The sequence below is a fragment of the Colletotrichum lupini genome, chromosome 4 (assembly GCF_023278565.1).
Source record: "Colletotrichum lupini chromosome 4, complete sequence".
Lineage (NCBI taxonomy): Eukaryota > Fungi > Ascomycota > Sordariomycetes > Glomerellales > Glomerellaceae > Colletotrichum > Colletotrichum lupini.
Window position 1 is genome coordinate 1724469 of NC_064677.1, and position 20867 is coordinate 1745335.

The 20867-nt window shown below is 52.8% G+C and overlaps 7 protein-coding genes across 7 annotated transcripts; 1 reads left to right on the top strand and 6 right to left on the bottom strand.

Annotated features, from left to right (window-relative positions):
• Window positions 1-1626: 1626 nt before the first annotated feature.
• Window positions 1627-2142, bottom strand: CLUP02_07647 (uncharacterized protein; the record flags this gene model as incomplete). The annotated part of the gene is made up of 1 exon (XM_049286641.1): window positions 1627-2142. One exon carries the CDS (start codon window positions 2140-2142, stop codon window positions 1627-1629), a length of 516 nt encoding a protein of 171 aa, XP_049143784.1.
• A 300-nt stretch (window positions 2143-2442) lies between these two features.
• On the bottom strand, window positions 2443-5491 carry CLUP02_07648 (uncharacterized protein; the record flags this gene model as incomplete). Its single annotated transcript, XM_049286642.1, has 13 exons — window positions 2443-2637; window positions 2690-2831; window positions 2954-3244; window positions 3316-3480; window positions 3569-3643; window positions 3687-3817; window positions 4032-4152; window positions 4216-4352; window positions 4606-4753; window positions 4844-5038; window positions 5109-5176; window positions 5284-5353; window positions 5436-5491. 13 exons carry the CDS (start codon window positions 5489-5491, stop codon window positions 2443-2445), a joined length of 1794 nt encoding a protein of 597 aa, XP_049143785.1.
• A 97-nt stretch (window positions 5492-5588) lies between these two features.
• CLUP02_07649 (uncharacterized protein) lies at window positions 5589-9790 on the top strand (the record flags this gene model as incomplete). Its single annotated transcript, XM_049286643.1, has 15 exons — window positions 5589-5723; window positions 5769-6094; window positions 6142-6256; window positions 6304-6411; window positions 6468-6543; window positions 6635-6756; window positions 6838-7047; window positions 7158-7561; window positions 7597-7880; window positions 7952-8051; window positions 8209-8706; window positions 8764-8886; window positions 8965-9077; window positions 9124-9308; window positions 9539-9790. The coding sequence occupies 15 exons, from the start codon at window positions 5589-5591 to the stop codon at window positions 9788-9790; spliced, it is 3051 nt and encodes a 1016-aa protein (XP_049143786.1).
• Window positions 9791-10498: 708 nt separating this feature from the next.
• Window positions 10499-13637, bottom strand: CLUP02_07650 (uncharacterized protein; the record flags this gene model as incomplete). The annotated part of the gene is given in 17 exon segments (XM_049286644.1): window positions 10499-10611; window positions 10682-10770; window positions 10826-10987; window positions 11106-11156; window positions 11230-11268; window positions 11349-11431; window positions 11482-11681; window positions 11743-11888; window positions 12019-12123; window positions 12192-12331; window positions 12351-12536; window positions 12613-12724; window positions 12808-12986; window positions 13044-13130; window positions 13184-13318; window positions 13405-13525; window positions 13609-13637. 17 exon segments carry the CDS (start codon window positions 13635-13637, stop codon window positions 10499-10501), a joined length of 1977 nt encoding a protein of 658 aa, XP_049143787.1.
• A 513-nt stretch (window positions 13638-14150) lies between these two features.
• Window positions 14151-16235, bottom strand: CLUP02_07651 (uracil phosphoribosyltransferase; the record flags this gene model as incomplete). Its single annotated transcript, XM_049286645.1, has 1 exon — window positions 14151-16235. The coding sequence occupies one exon, from the start codon at window positions 16233-16235 to the stop codon at window positions 14151-14153; it is 2085 nt and encodes a 694-aa protein (XP_049143788.1).
• A 27-nt stretch (window positions 16236-16262) lies between these two features.
• CLUP02_07652 (uncharacterized protein) lies at window positions 16263-16925 on the bottom strand (the record flags this gene model as incomplete). Its single annotated transcript, XM_049286646.1, has 3 exons — window positions 16263-16400; window positions 16564-16680; window positions 16755-16925. 3 exons carry the CDS (start codon window positions 16923-16925, stop codon window positions 16263-16265), a joined length of 426 nt encoding a protein of 141 aa, XP_049143789.1.
• Window positions 16926-17160: 235 nt separating this feature from the next.
• On the bottom strand, window positions 17161-19235 carry CLUP02_07653 (major facilitator superfamily transporter; the record flags this gene model as incomplete). Its single annotated transcript, XM_049286647.1, has 3 exons — window positions 17161-18240; window positions 18333-18950; window positions 19020-19235. 3 exons carry the CDS (start codon window positions 19233-19235, stop codon window positions 17161-17163), a joined length of 1914 nt encoding a protein of 637 aa, XP_049143790.1.
• Window positions 19236-20867: the final 1632 nt, after the last annotated feature.

The following is a 20867-nucleotide window of genomic DNA, read 5'->3' on the forward strand; positions in this document are numbered from 1 at the left end:
GATGCCCATCCACAACGAACACACTTCCCCTCCCGAATCCAAGATCCATCCCACCAACAACACCACCATTCCCATCTCATCTGAAGAAAATCCCACCGCTATCGTTCGTACACCAAAAGCCCCGTACTCGCTTGGCGCCCCGCGGACCCGAATACCATGCCAAAGATGGAAGTCCATCCTTTTCAGTTTGCCATGGAGAGGGATCGACAAGTGGGATGGACGGACGGTTCAGTTCAAAACTCTCTTGAACCTTTTCTTCCGCACTGTTTGCACCTTTTTTCTTCTTCAGCCACAACTCATGACAAGGTGATATCCCCGTCCCTTCCCCCATCCATCACCTGTTTTCCTCTCTCTCTCTCCCCCCTTCGCTCTCTCTTGCACACAACTCTTCTAACACGTTTGAGCCATCGCTCTAGTTCCCTTTCGTTCGCTTACTACACCATCCCATCCTAGCCGACATCTTGGATTTGAGATGGGTAAAACCCGCGGAACTTTCTTTGACTTTCTCTTCTTTCCTTTTTCAGAAATCTGCATGTGGTGCGAGAGATTGTGCGTGTGTAAGGATACTGTACGTCTAGGTACCAGGATAAACGAGGAGTACCTCTTTGAACTTTGCTGGATCGGATCAAGATCCGGCACGCTTTGCAGCCTGTACTATTCGGTGATGGCCCTTCCAAGCATGAACGTGATTGTCGAGTTGGTCGGCCTGTGTGTCCTTGTCAGCTCGTTTTTCGGTCTGTAGGAAAGAAGGGTCTACCCCAACAAACGTGCGTCGTTTCATGGCAATCACTTTGGCCAAAACACGTAAAAAGAAGGGATGATCCATGTCCACCGGTTGGAAGAAGACTCGAAACGACGGGAGACGCAGAGAGTAAAGATGAGAATACGTGTAACCAGAAAAATGCAGGATACCCGTCAGCCAGAGCGCTTCTCGACTGCGGGGTCCCTGATGAATCTTTGATTGCTCTCGCCTGATACCCTAATGCGTATAGAGGCCGTCTAATAGAGGAGCCTAACAATAATAATCCCACTCCAATAATCCTTTTATACCACAAACCGCAGCTATGGCGAAACCGCATGCGTCTCTCCTTGACGCAGTAAGCGTGCCTCCAATACCCTTGTACAAAAAGTGCTGGTGCTGTTCTCCCCATTTGAAGAATCGAAAAGTAGGAAAAGCCCTGGTCTCTCCGTAAACGTAGACATCAAAGTGTATTGCTTCGTGTCTCGTAGCGCCGATGCCCTCGGACTTCTCACAGCCCGTTGGGTTATCGTGACCCCTTCTGTAGGATACTGAATCGCAAAGTGCCGCTGCTCGCTCGCTGATGGAATGTCCATGCATTGAACTCCAAAAAACGCCTGATCGTAATTATGGTGGCCCCTTCCCTTTGTTGATGACAAGGCTCGATGTAAAAAGAGACAGTAGAGGAATAGCCGCCCAAGGTGACCATCGGGCGACAGTAATAATGGTTCGTTGTATATGATACAAGCTGAAGGGAAAGCGGCTCGAGTGTGGTGGTAGTAGAGCGTCTATACGGCTATGTTCGGTGTGATAGTCGGCTGAATGGCCAGATTGACGTTTTGTAGTCCAGTGTCTAAGTGTAAATGTCGCTGAAAGACTTGTCTTCTTCACTTGTTGCCGTCAGGGGTGCCCCAGATGGGTGCGCCCAAAGGTTTGCTGACGCCAAAGCCGACACCAACACCGACGCCAATAACGAGGAGGCCAATGGCCACCTTCATGATGATGCGATTCTTCTTGCTCATGCGAGCCATGCAGGCGCAGGAGCCCCTATCACGCTTTGCGGCCTTCGCTTTGGCCTTCCAATCTTGCTTGCCCGGCCATATCGTTGGGCAGTCTTTTGTAGTTGAGATGCTCTTCATGGCATACGGATCGGAGGAGGATGTCGTGGTGATCATAGCCTCGATGTCGGTATCGAAGGGGTTCTCGTTGCGGTACGACCGCGGGGTAGAAAGGTTGCTGTCGCGGGGCATTTCCAGGCTCTTTTCGGGGGTTGAAGCAACAGGAGTAAGTGTGCCCGGGGTCGTGGCGATGGTGTCGGACAGCTTCGAGTACGCCGCCTTCTCGGGGAGAGCAATGCTGGCGACCGTGGTGTGAACGGCCACCTTTTCTTGGGGAACGGCCATTGTTGCGGTAGTGGGTTGGCAAGGCTAGCTTGCTAACGATGTGTGACGAAAGTGTCGTATCGAAAGATCAATGTTCAATTGCTGCGGATGTCTGTCCAGAGGGGAGCAGATGCAATTGCCCAAGACTGCTGCGAGAGGTGGGTTAGTCAACGGCATTGACGAGGTATCAAGAGTGAATCAGGGCAGAGGCTGGAGGAGAAGTGGGTGAAGTGGGATAGGAATTGAGATCAACGGGAACCAGACGGTGGTGAGAAGGATTGGGGTGACGTACATTGGAGGGAAGCTCACCCAAGAAGTGACCTAGTATGTAAGGAATGAAGAATGACAGGCGAAGCCGAATGCCTTGTAGACGAGCAGCAATGGCCTGATATCAACCCACTCGAATGGTTCCAGCCAACAGGTGAGGAAGCGGAGCAGGTGGGCAGTCGATGCAAGTCCCAAGCCAAATGTCTTTCCACTGACAGACGGTTTCGAAGCCGAAACCTGCGGAAGGGTCTGGTGATGTCAACCGGGGGGTGGTTGGCAGATCGAAGAGGTAGCGAGACACGGGGCGCGGAAAGGGAGAGTGAGGATCGGCGTTGAAATTGAGAGTATGGGAGTGCGGTCGATAGAGGCGAGTTGACTTAAGGGAGGAGGAAGGGGAGTGCGGCGTAGATGAAGGGTCCGAGAAGTAGGTATGAGGAGCTAAGCTGGTGGCAGAAGTAGAGAAAGCTCGATCCAACGGGTGGTGGGAGGATCAGGATTTGGATTTGGATTTTGAGGACGACAGATGGTAAACGGTAGACGACCGAGGACTCTTCAGAGAAGAGACGAGACGAGACGAGGATGGCGAATGGCGAGAGACGAGACGTTGAAACCAGAAACCGAAGACCCGTTTAACAGCGCATTTGGGACGACCTTTGACTTGGCAGATGTTGCAAAGTTGAACCCTCGATCAAAGAGACGACACACGGTAGAAGAAGAGTAGGGCCTGAGAATGAGAGCGAACGTGCACGGGGAGGGAGGTGTCACGATGGTTTTATTGGGGAGTTGTATGGCATTGCGTGTGTACTCTTGAGTCTTGGTCGTTTGGTTCTTTGGGTGTGGACAGTGGATTCTGGACCTGGATCAGCCAGAGACGCAGTGAGTAGGGGATAGAGAGCAGAGAGGCAGACTGGGGGGAGTGGATGTTACGACGACAGAGGTGTGTGTATACAACCTAATGCTCCGTACAGAAAGAGAGCGAGCAGGTGCAAAGCAAGGTAGGTATGTATCCACCTGTAAAGTACGTACTCATTGGTTAGTGGCCGACGGGTGTGTGCGAGACAGCCCAAGAGACACAGAGCAAGAGCAGAGAGACTGAGAGAGAGCCACAGAGCCACGAGAGCGGCAGGCGCCAGAGAGAGAGAGACAAGAGTGAGAAAGAGCAAATTGGTGAGTGACAGACATGGGATGGACGAGCGAGACGAGATTGTGGATGTGCATCGCGCAGGGAACACCAAGATACGTACCGGTACGTATCCTGCACACTGACAGTACGTATCTTTCGAGGACCCTCTTGGGACCTGGGGGGGAGGCAAATGGAGCAAATGGAACAAGCCGGGGTGAGCCATTGGGGTGTCAATGGGAGTGGAAAGAGTCGAATGGAGCCAAGATTGCGCCGGGCAGGGGCATCATGGGGACCCAGGCCCGGCTGCTATTTTCTCTTGCAGCAGCGTATTTTCCCTCGCCTTTTTTCCTTTGCACCACAGTCTCAAGTCTGCGCTATCAATATCTGTACATACGACTACGAATAACTGTACGTTATTATGCCATGCCACTTTCTGCTGGGGGGGCTAAATTGACCGGGCCAGACAGGTCCACCAGCCAAACAAGGGCTGTCACTGTCAGTCTAGCTCTGACGCCAGCACCAGCACCAGCACCAGCACCAAAAAACCTGCACCAACACCAGCATCCGGCATCATCACAGACTGGTTTGTTCTTCTTTCTCTCTTTCTCTTGTGGTTATTGTTTCTGGTGCAGGGCCCAATGCTGGAGCTTGGGACACTTGGGGTTTAGGAGACAGACACATCACACTGACCTCGACACTGACACTGGACGGCGGCACCGACAGCGGCGACGAACTCGTCGAGAAGGAAATCGGAATCGCGCATTGATGCCGTCGAATGTCGAAGCGATGCGAGGTGAGGCGATGCGATGCGATGGAAAGTATCCGTTCGTGTCCTCTTGCCCTATTCCTTTTTTGCCTTTTGTCTGCTTCTATTCTTCATTCTAGGTTTTCGAGCCTTGTCATGGGCCTCCCTTGACTTTGTCCTTACCTAAGGTTCCTCTGTAGCGATGTACCTCGCATGTTTCTTACCTAATATACCGACTGCAAAGCCCGTAAATCGGACAAGATACGTACCCTCGACGGCTCAAGTCTCCACGAGGACGAGGGCAAAAGAAAGGAATTTTGAACCAGCTGAACCGGGGTCACGAACAAACTCGCAGCCCCCGTGCCTGGCCCTTTGCTCCGTACACAGTAAAGTCTGTAGACTCTTTACTAGCGTACTCCGTAGTAGATTCAGAGACTGGCTTCATTGTTGCAACCTCTATCGTGCTACCTCGGGCCAGTCCAGACCACGAATCAGGTCTGCAACCAGATCAAGTCTTGCCCTCTTTCTGTCCTAAGCTGGCATGGCTGGTAGGGCTACTGGGGTTGCCGACCTGCAAGACGACTCACGAGACCAGCCGCACAGCAGAGACACACGCACACATGCGCCGTAGACGGGATGAAAGAAGGGAGCCAGCGGTTGACAGGTCTGACCGGCGCGACCATTGCACATGTGGGACGTCCGTGTGTGTCTCTGTTTCTGGCTGCCGCTCCGTGGCATCGTAGGCGTGGCCGTGGCAGTGAACAGAAACCAACTTGGACGATCTGGGCCAACTGTACTGCGTATGCCCCCCGCCATGCGCCGTAGCTAGGGCCGAAACAGGTTACTCTTAACCGTGTGCTTGCGGGGGAACTACTTCCAAGGTTCTTCGTCTTCTTCTCCATTATTGCGGCGGCCTGTGCCTGTGTTCAATGTTGTATTGTGTCTGTGCCTGTCATCAATAACAAGCCTGGTGGCCTGTCAGAGGGGCGAAAAAAAAGTTGTTAGTTGTTGGTGGAAGCAAACAAACGGGTGAATTAATGTCCTTCTTCTTCTTCGTCCTCGGCAGATATTGAGTTGATTGGCGATGACTGAGCCACCTGGAGTAATCGTCAAAAAGTTAAACCCAAGTGCATCTGGCCATGGTAGCAGCAGCCAGCTGGGAGAGGACAAAACTGCAACGATCCAGAGGAGAGCAGGAGCAGGAATCCAGCCGCACGACCATGGCGGTCAGCCATTGAGTTATCGATGGCCCGTGACGAGTCAAGTTTGCAATGATCGACTTTTTTTTTCCTTGGAAGTTGTTTGCTCGTGGCCCATGGACGCACGCGAAAGATGATAGGAATAAGGTACCTGCGCATACCTACCTACTATGTAGAGAATAGCAGGGCAGGCAGAGACGTCTTCCACCTGCCAGTGCCACCTGCCCAGCGTGCCACCGTGCCTCTTGCCTCGCACTTGGGGAAGAAGGTTGCAGTAGCGGGATAGCGGTGGGTTGGTTCGCGCTATGGAAAGCGCCCCCGGTTCTGGCTTCCCTTGATTGGCAAAAGTGGGGACTGGGTTCCATCTGCGCTGCCGTTTTTGGGACTGGCTTCTTTCCTTTTCACAAAAAAACACTCCACCAGCGGGAATCTCCATGTCATTTTTACTCGTTTGTTATTGGTTGATCTGGGCTCCGTGCTCCTGGGCCTGCCCTGGTCACCCTGGTGTCGAAGACGCTTGAAGCGGGAGGCAGGTCCCACTTGTGCCGTTCACAGTTTAGTGCCCATCTGCACAAAGTACGTATCCCCTCACTCAATTCATCCTCCAATGCTCAGGTCCACCAACTTGGAAGGAAGTCTGTGAGTCTCTCGCTGCTCCTGCTGTTAATACTCTACCATGTAGGTAGTGTAGTCCTGCTGCTGCCATCCATGCGCATCTCGCAGCTGTATGTCTATCAGTCTCTCAATCTTTCGCAGCAATTCTCATCACTCATTGTCATGATTGCACAGTACTTTGCCTTGGTGCCATTTACCTGATGCCGCCCCTCTTCTTCACATGAATCCTCAAGTGGAGGTCATCATTCTCTGCGCGTGTTTGCGCTGTGTTTCCCCTCATTTCGCACGCATCCATCCTTCAGGCACCCCGGACCAAGCTGAGTAGCAGCCAGTCAGTAACTGTAGGTCAACTCCAGGTTGTCCAAAGAGGCATTGCTGACTGTATGCGCTGACACAGACGTTCAACTTCACTCCTCTAGAAGTCTACGCAAGAAGTCTACAGCGTGATCCCCAGCCACTGCCGGCGCCGTCTTGTCCCAGAGACCTACCATAGACCAACTGCCAAGGGCACCCGTCAAGAGGCTTTCGAGTAACGCCACCGCGGACTGCGTACGCAAGTCTTAGCTGCTGGCCGGATACGCCCTGGCTCCCCTATCAACGACGTTCACTTTGTCGCACCACGAGGAGAAACCTCCAGCCGCCTCCAAGCCACCACTTGTGACGAGGCCGCAAACTTCACCGTCCTCGTCCTCGCCTTGTCATACCCGAATGCCCAGCAACAGACGGCACTCTTTGATCCGTAAAGAGGCTGGGTCAGTCACTAAAAGCCCGCGTATTCATCGTCCACCGTCGCTCCCCTTCGACGCTCAACCCGAGGGAACAAGGAAAACATCCTCAAGGCTCCAGGACCCCTCTTTCACTGCCTTCTCCCGCTTCTGGCATGCCCTGCTAGTCAACTGGGCTCACCTATCCCGTACCGTACACTACAGTACACGCACACCCCTCGCCCCGGCCGTATCAAGGAGCACCACTACGCCGTACACTGCAGCAATTCTCCCCTCTGGGCGAGAAAAGAGGACCATCCTGGCTCCCTCTCGCCTCTTCCTTGGATAAAGACGACCTCGACACCTGCAACCACCGGTAACAGGCTATAACAGCCCCCAGTTACACAGCAAGCAAGTCAAGTCAGGATGCACATTCCGTCCCGGCGCATTGGGAGTTCCATCCTGATTCATCTTGCTGCCGCCGGACCTCTTTTGCTCATTCGTTGAGACGTACGCTCGGTTCCCAATTGGGTCTTTTGGGCCATCCGGCCGAGTGGCCGTCCCCCGTCTCTTCATCGGTCCCTCCATGGCGGCATTTTTTATCTCTCAACCTACCGGCCCTTCAACCCAAACACCCGGCCGTCCATCTTCCACGGCCGTGTTATGCCACCGGCCTTCGTCTTTATGCAGATATATGCAACCTCCCAGCGTGGTCCATGAAAGGGTCCATGCCGTGCATAGTAGCAGCTCCAGCATCAATAACTCGACATGCTAGGCTAGGCACCTTGTACTGCTCCTGCGGCCTGCCATGCAAGATCCAAGGCCTCTGGAGTTTGCTATCGCTCTCCCCGCAGCACAGGTACAGGTATCGGCCCAGAATGAAATTTCGAGCGACACGGCAGCCAATGCGTTCCCCAGTTTCCATCTTGCGCTGCCGCCGTGTCTTGAGAGAGAGTTCGTCGGGGACGCTCCCCTGTCGCTTGTTACAGGATCAATATCCACCTATTCCACCCATTTTATCTTTCCCCCCCTTTCATTGAACGCGTCGCCGTTTCCCCTTGTTGCTCGTCACTTGTCACCCATCAGTGACTACCTTGACAGGCTTTGTCGCATTGAAGACGTTCATCATGTTTGGCGAAACGACCCTGGCAATCGGGTCTCTTCATGAGGCAGACAGGCGTGACAGGATCCATACTTGACTTTGCCGCCCCCAGTCTATCCTGGCCACTTGTCTCGCTTGCTGAGAAGCTACGGAGCGTCTCCTTCTCCCTGCATCAGTATGGATCCAGGTCGTTGTTGTTCTAACTTTTGCGTCAGAACAGACACCATCCATCCATCCATCGCTTCTTTTTTTTGCGCTATGGTGATGAGCGAGAGAGTGAGACAATACGGTTATGGCCTGAGCCGTTGGATGCTGACCGACGACCGTTGCAGTGCTGCTGTCAATGTCGCATCTATTCTATCGTCTATTTTGCTGAAATTACTTGGGTTGGATCCGTATCGCTTTTCGTTCTCGCTCTCGCAACCTCCACAGGTCGTTCGATTCCTACACAATCCGCACACACCCGCGTATACATCCTTGCTAAAGACGCTCGGCGCTGGGCGGTGCTGGAACATCCTCTCCTCAGGTCTCACTTATTTTATCACTGCCTTCTGGATCATCAACGTCAACATCAGTCATCAACTTCAGCCTTCGTTGTCGTTATCGTCATGGCGGATCGACCCGCGTTTTCGCTTGACGAGCAATACGAAATATCCGCATCATAGTCCCATAGCCTCATCCACAGTCATATCTCGTTTTTTCTACGAGTACTCCTCCTTCTCTGTACTTTGTACGACTTGCGAGGCAGCAAGATGCCAAGAAGCAGCTAGGAGCCTTTCCGTGCCAAGGCACAATCAAGTCGTAAAGCTTGTCTACGGATACGGAACACAGTCTTGCGGTTTGCCAACGGTTGGCCCCAACTCCGACTGACCTGACCCATTGATGAGGTGGTTCTTCCCGTACCGCGTCCACTTTGCGCGTGGTGTCGTGTCGGCTGTCTGTCGGTCTATCAATTGCGACTATCGATGCAACCTCGTCCCTGAGAAGCAACTAGCAATTGGTCGCGACATGTTGTCTTGATTGTCGCCTGGCGGCGCCATCTGCCTGGTTGACCACTGACCATAAGCATCAGGCGGGCCTTGGTCTAGGCGTCCAAAAGCTGGGAGAAGGGGAGTTTGCACTTTGCAGCAGGGCACGCTTTCGACGACATGGTCGACACTAAACACCCCCTCCCCAGAGACATATCTCGTCGTCGCCGACAGTCCAGAACCACAGGCTCGCCGCTAATGCAAGGCACATCCAACCAGAGTCCAGTGAGCTCACACCTTTTGATCTTTCCAGAACGACGACTCCCAGGTTCCAACACAGAGGACCCCCAACCGAGAACATGGTCCGGCCTGTTGTCACCTGCGGCCTTGTGGCATTCTTGCAGCTCTGCGGATTTGCTCTCTTGTCGCCTCACCCGCCTGGCCACCCCTCCCTTTCCTTTGGTGTGCCAAGTCGTGATGCCGAACGGAAGACCAAGAGATAGGCTTGCGTCTCTTGGGTTCTTTTCCGCTTCTTGGCTTTCGTGGCCAACACACCACAATCCTATTTTGCCCGAACCGCTACACACCTCCCTCACTCGCTTGTCCCAAATGGATCGCATGCACAGCAGGCGAGTCGACGTAGTCGAGTAGCAGAGGAAAGTGGGCGAACATTGACTTGACAGACACGCTACAGTTCTATCGTGAATCCATCTGCTGTGCCTCAAAACGACGGCTGTCAAATATCCCGCACTCGCCCCCAGATCGCTTTTTGCCGAGAACAGAATACTGCGACTGGGACTACATTCCACCTGTGACAATCGTCACACGAGTGGCTCCTCCTTCCGTCCTCTCTATTTCATTGTTGATCGTTGGCTTCACGAGGTCCAACCGGGCAGAGGGGCAAAGTGAGCAGGCCTCAACACAAACGGGGACCTTGTGCCGCTAAGCGTGCGTCGGCGACTCATGCACACAATGTCGGGGTGCCATCGTGTCATCCCCATCGCAGTGACCGCCCTTGCTATTCCATCTGATCCAAGGAAGATGACACAAATATTGGAGGAACACATGCAGCTCTGCACGAAATTCCAGAAAGCAGCAACTTGCGCAGACTGGTGTGCGGTCTGACATCATGAGGGGGGAATGCTTCGTCTCCTAGGCAAGTGAGACCAAGAATGAACCGATGCAAGCTGCTCGTGCTAGACGATGGATCAATGTGCGAGCGTGACAAGCCCCCGGGTCGCAGGATGAGCTTGAATGGTCCCATAGGTGTTCACTACTTAGTACTGGAGAGGCGGGCAAGGACACTAGAGAAGAAGCCCAACGGGGAAATCCAAATACCACTGCCCACGAAATCTAACGCCGGCCACGATACCATTGGATGCCGATGTTCGTCTCTGGTCCTAGCTCCGGAGGCGGGTGAGCTAACGGCGCAGCAAGCATTTTGTAGTACTGTACTATGTAGGCGCGGCCGGTGGACGAATGGGAGTTTACCCCTCACTGTCCCATCTTTGCGAATGGCACTTGCTAAGGTTCAGTTCAGTTTTGGGAAGATCCGGTGAGAGTCGTGAGGAATCAGGATCGAGACCTAGGCGGTCAGGGTTGTGAGGTGTTCGGAAATCCAGCCCTTTTGACAAGCTTCATGAGGGTTTTCGCCTTAGCTCAGGTCGGAAATTCCGACAGCCAGCCAGTTTGCGATCACAGAAGAGGCGATCACAGACGAAGAACATGGAGTGGCAGAGATGTTTGTGACGGATCTGCTGTAGGTCTCTTGACCATTTCTTGTCTCACTCACGTACATTTCTGTTTGGGGTTTAGGAGGGGTTCCTTTTCTCTCTACGACCAACGATAAGAGAGGAATTCAATTCCTTTTCCGAGCCTTTTGCTTGCAGCTTGACTGGTTGGCTCAGGCTGTCCTTGCTGCTGCTGCTGCAGTAGCCAGAGTCAGAATGGGAATGGCAGATGGGCACGACCCCACCCCCACGTGCCGTGTGAAAGTCGTCTCCTCTTTCGTTTGAAGATCTGAGTTGAATGTTGATGAAGCCTGAAGAGCACCAGGCTAAGATGTCTGGTTTCCAAACTGCCGTTGATGGAAAACTTGGAGGGGTAAACGCTGGACCGGCTGATACTCGCCGACACCACTTTACTTGCGCACTTTCAAAACATGTGTTCTAGAATATAGATACCATACCTCGCGTTCGCGCCGCGCGCGTGTGCGTGTGCATGTGCGTGTGTGTGTGTGTGTGTGTGTGTGCGCGCGATACAGCGTCGCATTCTGGAACAGAGCTTGTGAGGGAGATATCACGTCCTCGTCCCTGTCTCTCTTACACCCATGGGCCATGGATCACGAAGGACGAACTTCAGATGGCGTCTTTTGTGCGTCTTTACGGATACGTCGAAGCGTCTTTGCCCTGGAAGGCGACTATCCTATCTCAAATCTGTGTCTGTATCTGTACCGCGGCGTAGGGCCCTCCACCCCTGGTCAAGTTTGATAGAGATAGGCGAACCCTGCGGCTGGTCTGCATGTCGCGATATCGCAGGCATCCTCCGACTCGGGGAGGGGGGGAGGGGAGGGAGGATAGAGTTTCTCCTTCCCAAGGTGGTCAGATACGATTTCGTATCACCTCTATCTGAGGCTACTCTTTCATCGCTGCTAGTTTTTTTCGTGCTTGTGATGGATGATTGTGTGGTTGCTTTATCGTGGGCTTTTTTGCGCCTTGCGATATGAGGGAGATGGTACGACGTGGGGAACGCCAGTATGGGAACAGGTTGAAAATCACGGCGAGTCAGACAGACGTCTTGACTCTTGCGGACTGACAATACCCGCACAGGCGGGCAGACTAGTAACTTGTAAAGTTGTTGGATCGTCATCGCTCCGGGTTAACATTAACCACATCACACAGCCAAAGCATCCTATGTATCGATCATTGGAGAGATGGATAGTGTTCGCTAGCTGCTTGAGCCTAAGACGACCCACGAATGCAGAGTATTCTGTCAGAGGGAAGTGATGCTCGGCGGCGGGATACCTCGTGGGCTTCGGTGCGCACCTGTCATCACCTCACTTCGAGTCCTTCGACGCCGGCGGAATTACCGACCGGGGAGAAAATGTTTTGACTTTTTTTTTTCTTTGCTGCGCTGTTGTTCGGCCGGGGAGATTAAGGGCGGAGGAATGGTTACTGCCGAGGGCCGGGCGGGTAACACGGGTATTTCTCGACCATGGTTTCGAGCGGGATCGCTTCCGGGCCCGAGCAGAGCGGTGCAGGGTTGCAGACGGAGGCGCCGCTGAGCTTTGATGCGGTCTGTTTCTTCTTGGGAACTACGAAGTTCGCTGGTAGAGTTTCATGGATGACTTATGGACTTGTGACTGTGAGTTCCTTTCGTCATTCCGTATCTTAGGAAATCGTGATGCTGGGGGTTGTGTCGAGGGGAGTTTGTCGTCAAGGCTGATGAGGGTCTCGATGTTGAACCTGCGGAGCAAGGTGAGGAGACTCTGTATTTAGCAGATGAACATGAAGCATGGTCTTTCTCAAGCTCTCTCCTGTGCCGGGGGCTCTGCCAGGCCCTTGACGGCGAAGAGCCGCAATCTTCATCCGCGAGAGATATTGCAGCTTCGTCTTTAGAGTTCTGAAGAACGACGCCGACGTCTTGCTGATGGCGCGCATGTCGATGCTGTCATTCAGTAGCGTCGAGTCCCCCTTGAATTGAGAGTAGTGAAGAAAGGAGGCGGTCTCGGGTGAAAGCAGTTGACTCTTCATGTCATTCATTCCTCACTTTTGGTCCGATAGCCAACTGTGAGCTACCATCTTCAATAAATGTCACAAGAATGTAACACAAGGCTGCTATTGGAAAGATGCCTAAGAGCGAGGCCCTCTCTTGCAGATATCTTCAGTCTCGTCTTCAACCCCGATGGCCACCACCGCCTCTTCCGCGACCTCTCCATGGACCAAGCCGTGTCTTATTGGCAACGGTTTGATCTCCTTGGCAAACTCAGGCCCGTCCATCCAAGTAGTCTTCGGCGACAGTGTAATATGTTTTGAGTTTCGTGCTACTGTCGATCCAGACACCAGAATCTCGGGGCTCGATTCTAGGTGAACGAACAAGATACAGCAACAGACGCATGCGAAGAGAAACAATGTAGAGATTACCTAAAGTCCTGTCAACAACTTTGAGAACTCGAACTCCTGTGGCAGAATATTTGTCACCTCTTGGATTTTTTGTTTGTTAGGTATGAAAGCCTCTTCGAAGTTTCCGCATGGTAGCTGGCTTACACCTGAGTACATCTTCTTAAGCTGCCCGGAACGAGGTCCGATCGTATGTAGATCTATAGTCCTGATGAGCATACCTGAACCCATTCCCATGTGCTCGAAACTCGGGCCACTGAGGTATCAGGAGGATAGGTCGAGGATGGTGGTATCGTTTCGGCCTCCCGTAATCCTTCCTTTGTTGAAGGCTGGAGGAAAAGAGAATTGTGTAATCTCTAAATAGATGCAGTAATCTGGCAGTGTCCATCTTAAACTCCCTTAAACTCCGAATTCTATACGCATGACGAAGAGGAGAAGCTACGATCATGGCCTTCCGCCTTTGAAGTTGATCTCGTTCAGCCCAATCACTGAGTTTGGGACGGCGGATTATGTTGCCTCGGCGGGACGGCAGAGAGACATCTTTTAGACCAAGGCGAAAGCCGCTTGGACACGAAGATTCTAGCCTCAACGCTCTTCCAGATCTCAACTTCTTGTAGTCTATGGCATAGCGTCCCAATCCGTCTACTTATTTGAGACTTGCCCCTTGAGAATCATCGGGAACCTCTCAGGACTTGGTTGTTAAGTCAACATAAGGCTGTCAAGGCTAGATATCGAACACATGGTATTTGTATGATTGATTGACCAACAAACGATCAGTTGACCAAAAGTCTTTTGCTGTGGATTGGTATCACACAAACCACTCAACTCGGCTGTACATCAGGGTAATAAGTATAATCAGAAACAGGTCCTCGACGCGACTAGTAAAGAGCCCGTGGCGTACTCTTTCACCGACCGATAATGATCCCTCCTGATGTTTATACACAGTCATAAGTATATTCATTGATCAATTTCCCTTTGACCGCTTCACTCGGCAGGATCACGCAAATATTACAAGTTCAAGTCCATCTCAGTGTTGATAAAGTACCAATCCAAAGCTGCGGGACCAGCAACATATTTTATGCGTCCAACGAGCCCCTAGGGCATAAATCTATCCGACACTTACACGGCCTCGTAGTCCAACACCGCAACTTGCCGCCCTCCCACCCTGACACAAAGTCCCCCTGAATATCAATTTAAATGCGTAGTGTTGAATAGCCGGTTGCCAGTGTCCGTGCCTCCGATTCCAGGGAACTTGTTGTCCGACAACCGAAGTGCGACGAGACTGAGATCTCCTTTACAAGCGAGTGGCTCTAGGACATCCGAGATGGCCTTGGCCTGAACAACACCGGCCACAATGACAATGCGAATCTCCAGCTTCAACCTCCGAACACGGTCGACGAACAACTTGATTGACTTGCCGCTGTTGGCCACCGAATCAACCAAGAGCAGCGTGTTCACTCCCACAAGAGTCTCCTTCGTGAGCTCGGAGGCACGGTTGGCGTGGATGAAGATGGCATGGGGGAACACCTCGCTGACACCAAGGGCCATGGGTTCACCACCGCGCATGAGAGCAACGATGGCTGTTCGGCTCTCGTCGACAAGTCGATGACCATCGGTATTGTAGCCCTGAACATGAGGTATAGGATATGTCTCTAGGCCGAGCAGCTCCGTCAGAAACTCGGTGGCGAGGTACCGCCCGACTTGCCCATGGGCCGCTCTGAGACTAGGACCGGCCACAGACGCGTCGCGTGTCGCAGTCATGAGAAGTTTGGCTGCACTCTTGTTCGTGGCGTGCAGAACCTGGAGGTTGGCGTAGCGGTATAGGAAAGATTCCACGAAAGCTTGGCCAGAGATGTCGACAATCGGTAAATGCTCTGGATCAAGGCGGGGTGAAGAATGAATCGGGACCAAAGCCTGTCTTGGACGGAAGTTCTTGTCGCCAGTAATAACCCTGGCCAACTCAGCGTCCATAGTCTTGCTTCTAGAACGCTCCTCGCCGACGACGACGATAGCTTGGTCGGCCCTCTTGAGCATGGGCAAGTCCATCGGACTGTCTCCGAAAGCCCAGACAAACACACCTTTACTTTGCAGATGAGAGACAACGACGGCCTTGGCCTCAGGAGTAACAACGTAATCATCGGAAAAGCGGCCCCCACCGATGATCTTAACGTCATCGTCGAGGCCCTCTCTCTCCAATATCAGTTTCCAGATTCGACGAAGGCCACACGTGGCGATGACGATGCCAACGCCGCGATGGCACTTGACGGCGTGAATCAGGGCCATGAACTCCGGGTACAGCGAGACAGCAGCGGCGACTTCCTCGCATACTTCGTCAAAGGCGCTTTCGACGTACTCATACAAAGCCATGGCCCGGTGAAAGAAAGCCAGGGAGTAGTCGTTGTCTTCGCTGAATAGCCTCTTCAGGGGACATATGAGGTCGTCCCAGAGCCAATGCTTTCCAAAGTTCTCCGGACCATCCCACACACAGTCAGGATATCGCCTCCGCGAAGTTGCCTTGAGCCTCTCCCAGAACATCGAGCCCGTGTCCGCTGCGCACAGCGTTCGATCCGCGTCCAACACCAACACCGTATCCAACCGATCGCGGCCTGGGCCCGAAAAAAGCAATCGATCAGTCCCGCTTCTTACACGACGAAGGTTCTCTTCGTCTGTTGTCTCAATATTGCGCAGCATGTGTTCAATGCCGTCAGAAGAATGAGGCCCGCCGAGATACAGCGGCATGAAATGCATGTCATTCAGACGAGAAAGACGGGATAGAGCGGCGATTTCGGAATTCTTCCATTGTGCGAGGTGATGAGGTTGTAGTTCAGGGCGCGTTCGAAGTTCATCGTAAGTTCGTTGATCCCATAGACTGATAGCGGGCATGTCCAGGTAGAGGATGTGGGTGTAGACGCGCAGGTCGGCGTCGGTCCACACAACGTCATGGGAGGGAGTTTTGTCGTTCCAGAATGAGTAATGGCCGGTGACAATTCCAATACGCCCAGTCGCGGTACATTCATCGGCAACACATTGAATGGCCTGCTGTCGTTTCCGGGTTTTCGCGTCGTTGTGAAGTCGCTTGAATGCTTCCAGACCGCCGTCGACGAGGTTCCCAATGACCTCGGACCCCTCATAGTACTGGAATCGATCTCCAAAACCGAAGTATGTCTTGAGACGGCACAAGACGTAAGACTTGCCACTACCAGGAAGGCCGTATAGGCCGACGATGGTAGGCTTCTTGACGGGAGAGGTAGTATTGGAATTGGAGGCAGGCATTTTGATAGCGGATGGAGAATGAGTTGTTCAGTTGATCTGATATGAAGTGGCTATCCTTGGTCGGAATGAGATTCGTTCAACAGAGCAAGACCAAGCGGCTCCAGTTCGGCTTATGTATAAGGTTGGAGCCTTCTCCAGCTTCGTGGTCTGAGAGGAAAAGGCTTCCTTGGGGCAGTCATGAGACAAATGGCGGAAAGGGCGATTGGTTTGTTGCAGGCAGAAGTGATTCCCAATGCTAAAGGCAAGAAGTGTTTGTCCGCATTATGGCAACTTGTTTGCCTACGTAGTGTCTTAGTCTGCCTAGAATCCCAAAGACTTTCTTTCTCACTTGTGATGGTAGATTCTCGGCCGTCATTTGCTTGGTGGTGATACCGGTGTTTGCCTTGAAAAATCCACCACAGCCCCTCGGGGTTTTGAAAGCGGCTTTTTGCAAGCTGAGTAATTCCTATGCTCTTGGACGTATAAGTAGCTATGAGAATATTTGATCAATCAGCAATGAGGCGTTTCCGTCTAAGGTACCCCAACAAACGGCAACAAAATCTCGTTTGTGACCGCTAGCCCTCCTTGAAGGCTAGCTGCTGAGGCGAAAGCGACATGCAATGTTAAGGCAATCTCATATTTCTCTAGATTTATGTATTCCTCCTCTTTTTTCCGGCAAAAGAAAGTTGGCTCCTTGAGGTGGGAATACATAGTAGACAGCAGAAAAAGCTGGTGATTGAGGAGGAGCCCGTCCAACGTGCGCATTGCCCCTGTTATTTGTTCTGAATAATTGGCTTTATTAGATTTGCCTCCTCAACTATTTCTTGATTTTAGATAAATTTACATTACATTAAATTTCCTTACATCGAGAGGGGTATCATGCTATCATACAAAGAGTTCTTCCCGTGTCTGAGTTACCTATGTAATATCCCGTCCGTCCATTCATCTAAATGTGTTTCGTTCCCTCTGTGTCGAATCCAACGGTCGTGACCTCAACCTCTTGCCTCAAGGCCGCACCATCATCGCCACGGCTCAGACTCCGCCCCCTTGGTTTCTCGACATCCTCGACATCCCGTTCGCTGCCCTCATCAAGTTGCTTCTCCTTCTCCCTCTGTGCCTCAGCAGCAACGGTAGCCGCCACAACCCCAGAAACCCCGCCAACAGCAGCCGCAGCCTCAGCCGCCTCGGCATCCTCCTTGGCCTTCTGCTTCGCCTGCTGCTCCTTCTTCACGCTCTTCCACTCCATACCACCAGCTCCGATGAACACGGAGCAAACCATGACCAGCGCAACCACGAACACAACCTTCAGCGCTCCGTTGTAAGCCTCCAACACAGGTCCTTTCACATTGTCCGGCAGATCTGTCAGCGATGTCGCGCCGGTAGTTTGCAAGTTGATTCCCTCGAGCCCAGGCAGCCCCTTGATCCTCTTCACAAGCTCGTTGTTCAGCACTGTCTGCCCAACCGAGATAAACACGGCGCCACCGAGCGTCTGCGAGAAGAACATGATACTCGCGCCCACAGGCACGTCTTTCAGCTTGAGCACCGTCTGTGCAGCAAGATTCGGCGCCTGGAACGTCATGCCCTGCCCAATACCGTAGATGACCTGGTACGCCGCCCACTTTGCCGTGCTCGTATCCACCTCAAGCGTCGTCATCAAGCCCGCGCCAACAGACATGATGCAGATACCGACGAGCATCACGGGCGTGTAGTACCCAATCTTAGTGATGACGCCTCCTGATACGGCTGCGAAGACGGTCATGGAGAGAACCATGGGGAGGGTGCGGACGCCGGACTCGACGGCTGTAAAGCCCTTGATGGCCTGGAGCCAGATGGGGAGGTAGTACGCCATCAACATCATCTGTCCGCCGAGGGAGAAGGCAGCCCAGGCGGCGAAGGCGATGGAGCGTTGACGGATAATGCGAGGTGGGACGGTTGCAGTATTGGGGAGGAGGATCTGGATGGCGATGAAGGATAGGAGGAGGACGACGGCGAGGACCAGGAGGGCAATGATTCGCCCGTTGCTCCACTGCGATCTATTAGTGAATATTTCTACTTGTAGGGCAATGGGCAATAAGGTGGAAGATAGGAGTGAGAAGAAGGGAAAATCGTGGTACTCACAGCATACTCAACACCACCCCACTGCAACGCAAGAAGCAAGCAAACAACGCCAGGAATAAACACCGACGTTCCCGCAAAGTCCAACTGCTTCAACTTATCCCACAACGAAGACTCGGTAAGATTCTGCTCCGGCGGCCTCATCACAAACGCAATCACCACCAGCGCGACGCCCCCCAGTGGCAGGTTGATATAAAAGCACCACCGCCAGGTGACCTTTGTCGTGAACGCGCCGCCAAGTAGTGGCCCGATGACGGACGCAATACCAAACACGGCCCCGAAGGCGCCCTGATACTTGGGGCGGCGGTGCAGCGGGACGGAATGGACCATGACGACGATGGTGCCCGCAAAGATACCCGCGCCGCCGATGCCTGCGATGGCGCGGCCGACGATGAAGGCGGCGCTATCGGGAGCCGCGCCGCAGACGGCGGAGCCGACCTCGAAGAGGACGACAGAGCAGAGAAAGACGCGCTTGATGGGGAAGAAGGCGTAGAGCTTGCCGAAGAGGAGCTGGAAGGCGCAGGTTGTCAGGAGGTAAGCGCTTCCGTACCAACCTATGTCGGTGACGGAGTGAAAGTCGTCTGTGATTTGGGGGATTGCTGTGGCGATGATGAGGCGATCCTGTTAGTGGTGTTAGTCTCGTGGGAAAGGGGATAAAGAGGATTCTGAGGGAGATAATACCAATGCAACGAGGAACATGGACACCAAGATGGACAACATGATTAGGAAGAGTTTCACGCCCTTTGGGTACTGGATCGATCGCGTCGTCGAGGTATGCGTGAGAGCATGCTCTGCGGGTTGCTGTTCCTCTTCATCGTGAATTTTACTCGTCCGTGATGAGGCCGGTGGTTCGCTCGTTGGCGTCGTGGCGGGGACGGCGCCATTGTCGCGCTTTTTGAAAAACATGGCGATAGTTTCGATCTGTCGTTCGTTCGTAATCGTCCAACCCAGTAAACCCAAAGCCTATAAGCTTTTGTTCTTCTCTTTTTGTCTCCCAAAGTTGCCAGTCTCGGCTCGTAGTCGACACTCTTAGTACAAGTTCAACTCAATGTCTCTCATTCAGAACTCTGTAGATCTCGAAAACCTTCTTGTTATGAACCAGAGGAGTCGTAAGGAAGTCGGCGACGATGGAGAGATAAGTAGGCAATCAACACGTTCGAAGAGAAAAGAGTCATCCCAAGTACATATATCGCATTTCCCCTAAACAAGACAAAACAAGCCTATTCGAAACAAACAAAACGAATTACCCCCCGGAAAAGGACGTAAGAAACGTCCGGTCACGACGAAGAGACGACCTAACGCATGTCCGCATGACGAGGACGACTCACATCCAACACCCGTTCGGGGATTTCTATTCTCCTTTCTTTCTTACCTCCTTGCTCCCGCCAATGACAGCAAAGCACCAGACCAAAGAACCACCCTAAAAGAGCCTCCAATCTTGGCTCCCGCCCGCCCGCTCGTGTCTAGCCACGCGACCTAGACCCCAAAGACCCAAAGAACTTGAATGAGTCTAGGTCGGTCTGACTCTGAGCCAGGCTTCATTCCGAAATGTTTCCTGGAATGTGCCTGATTATGATGGTCTTCTTCGCGGCTCATGCTTACGTACCCACAATGACCTATCCACAAGTTCACCAAAGTCCATCCAACAAGAGAAATGCCGGGCGATTCTCGGATCTCAGTATTTCTCAATCGTGAGGGAAACCTTACCCGCTTGTAGACGGATGTAAGCCAAGCGTATACGTGGGTAAGCAATCGGCATTTTCAATGCCGATTCACATACCTCAGTCTTCACTGGCACAGTAAGTCAAGCCTCACCGTAACGCTTAAAACCAGCAGACTGTCCAATTAGTTAAACGCCACGCGCAGCTGCAATTGGAAACGAAGAAAATAGAAGGGTGCGAAAAGGAGTGACACGCATGAAAAGGGAGTCGTCAACTCATCACTCCATGCCGGCTCATCAGGCCAGACGGGGCCGAGCGGGCTTTGGTAAGCTCCAGGTGAGAGTCGTTAGCCCGGAACTTGGTATTGTGACTCTTGTGTGGCTCATCAGAACAAATAGAACCACGCAGGCGGACGGGCATTGAATCCGGTTCAAAACTAAACCATTCAAAGAACCCCCAAGCCACAATAAAAACCTCGGGGATTTCTACACCAAAATGGGTAAAGTCCCAACCCAACCTCGGTCCCGAAGACAAGGGTCGGCTCACGGGTCCATCGTTCCCCGATGTGCCCGAGCCTCCGGTCGTTTGGTGCTCTTCACACACACGTTTCTACCAGACGGAATGAGGGGGAGTCGGGGTGAGTATTCCGCTCCGCTCCGTCTGCGGCCCAAAATACACAGCCCTCAGCCCTGAGTCCGCACTTGTCCTGTCCGTCTCCCGTTCCTTGATTTTTTTGGGATGTTTCTATTGACTTCCCCGATGTTACCCACCTAAAAAAAGACAAATTATGACTCTTATGCTTCTTCTCGCACGGGCTCCTTTCCCGGGCCCGAACGAATCGGAGTCCTCCGCCTCGGGGGTTTACGTTTGAATAAGG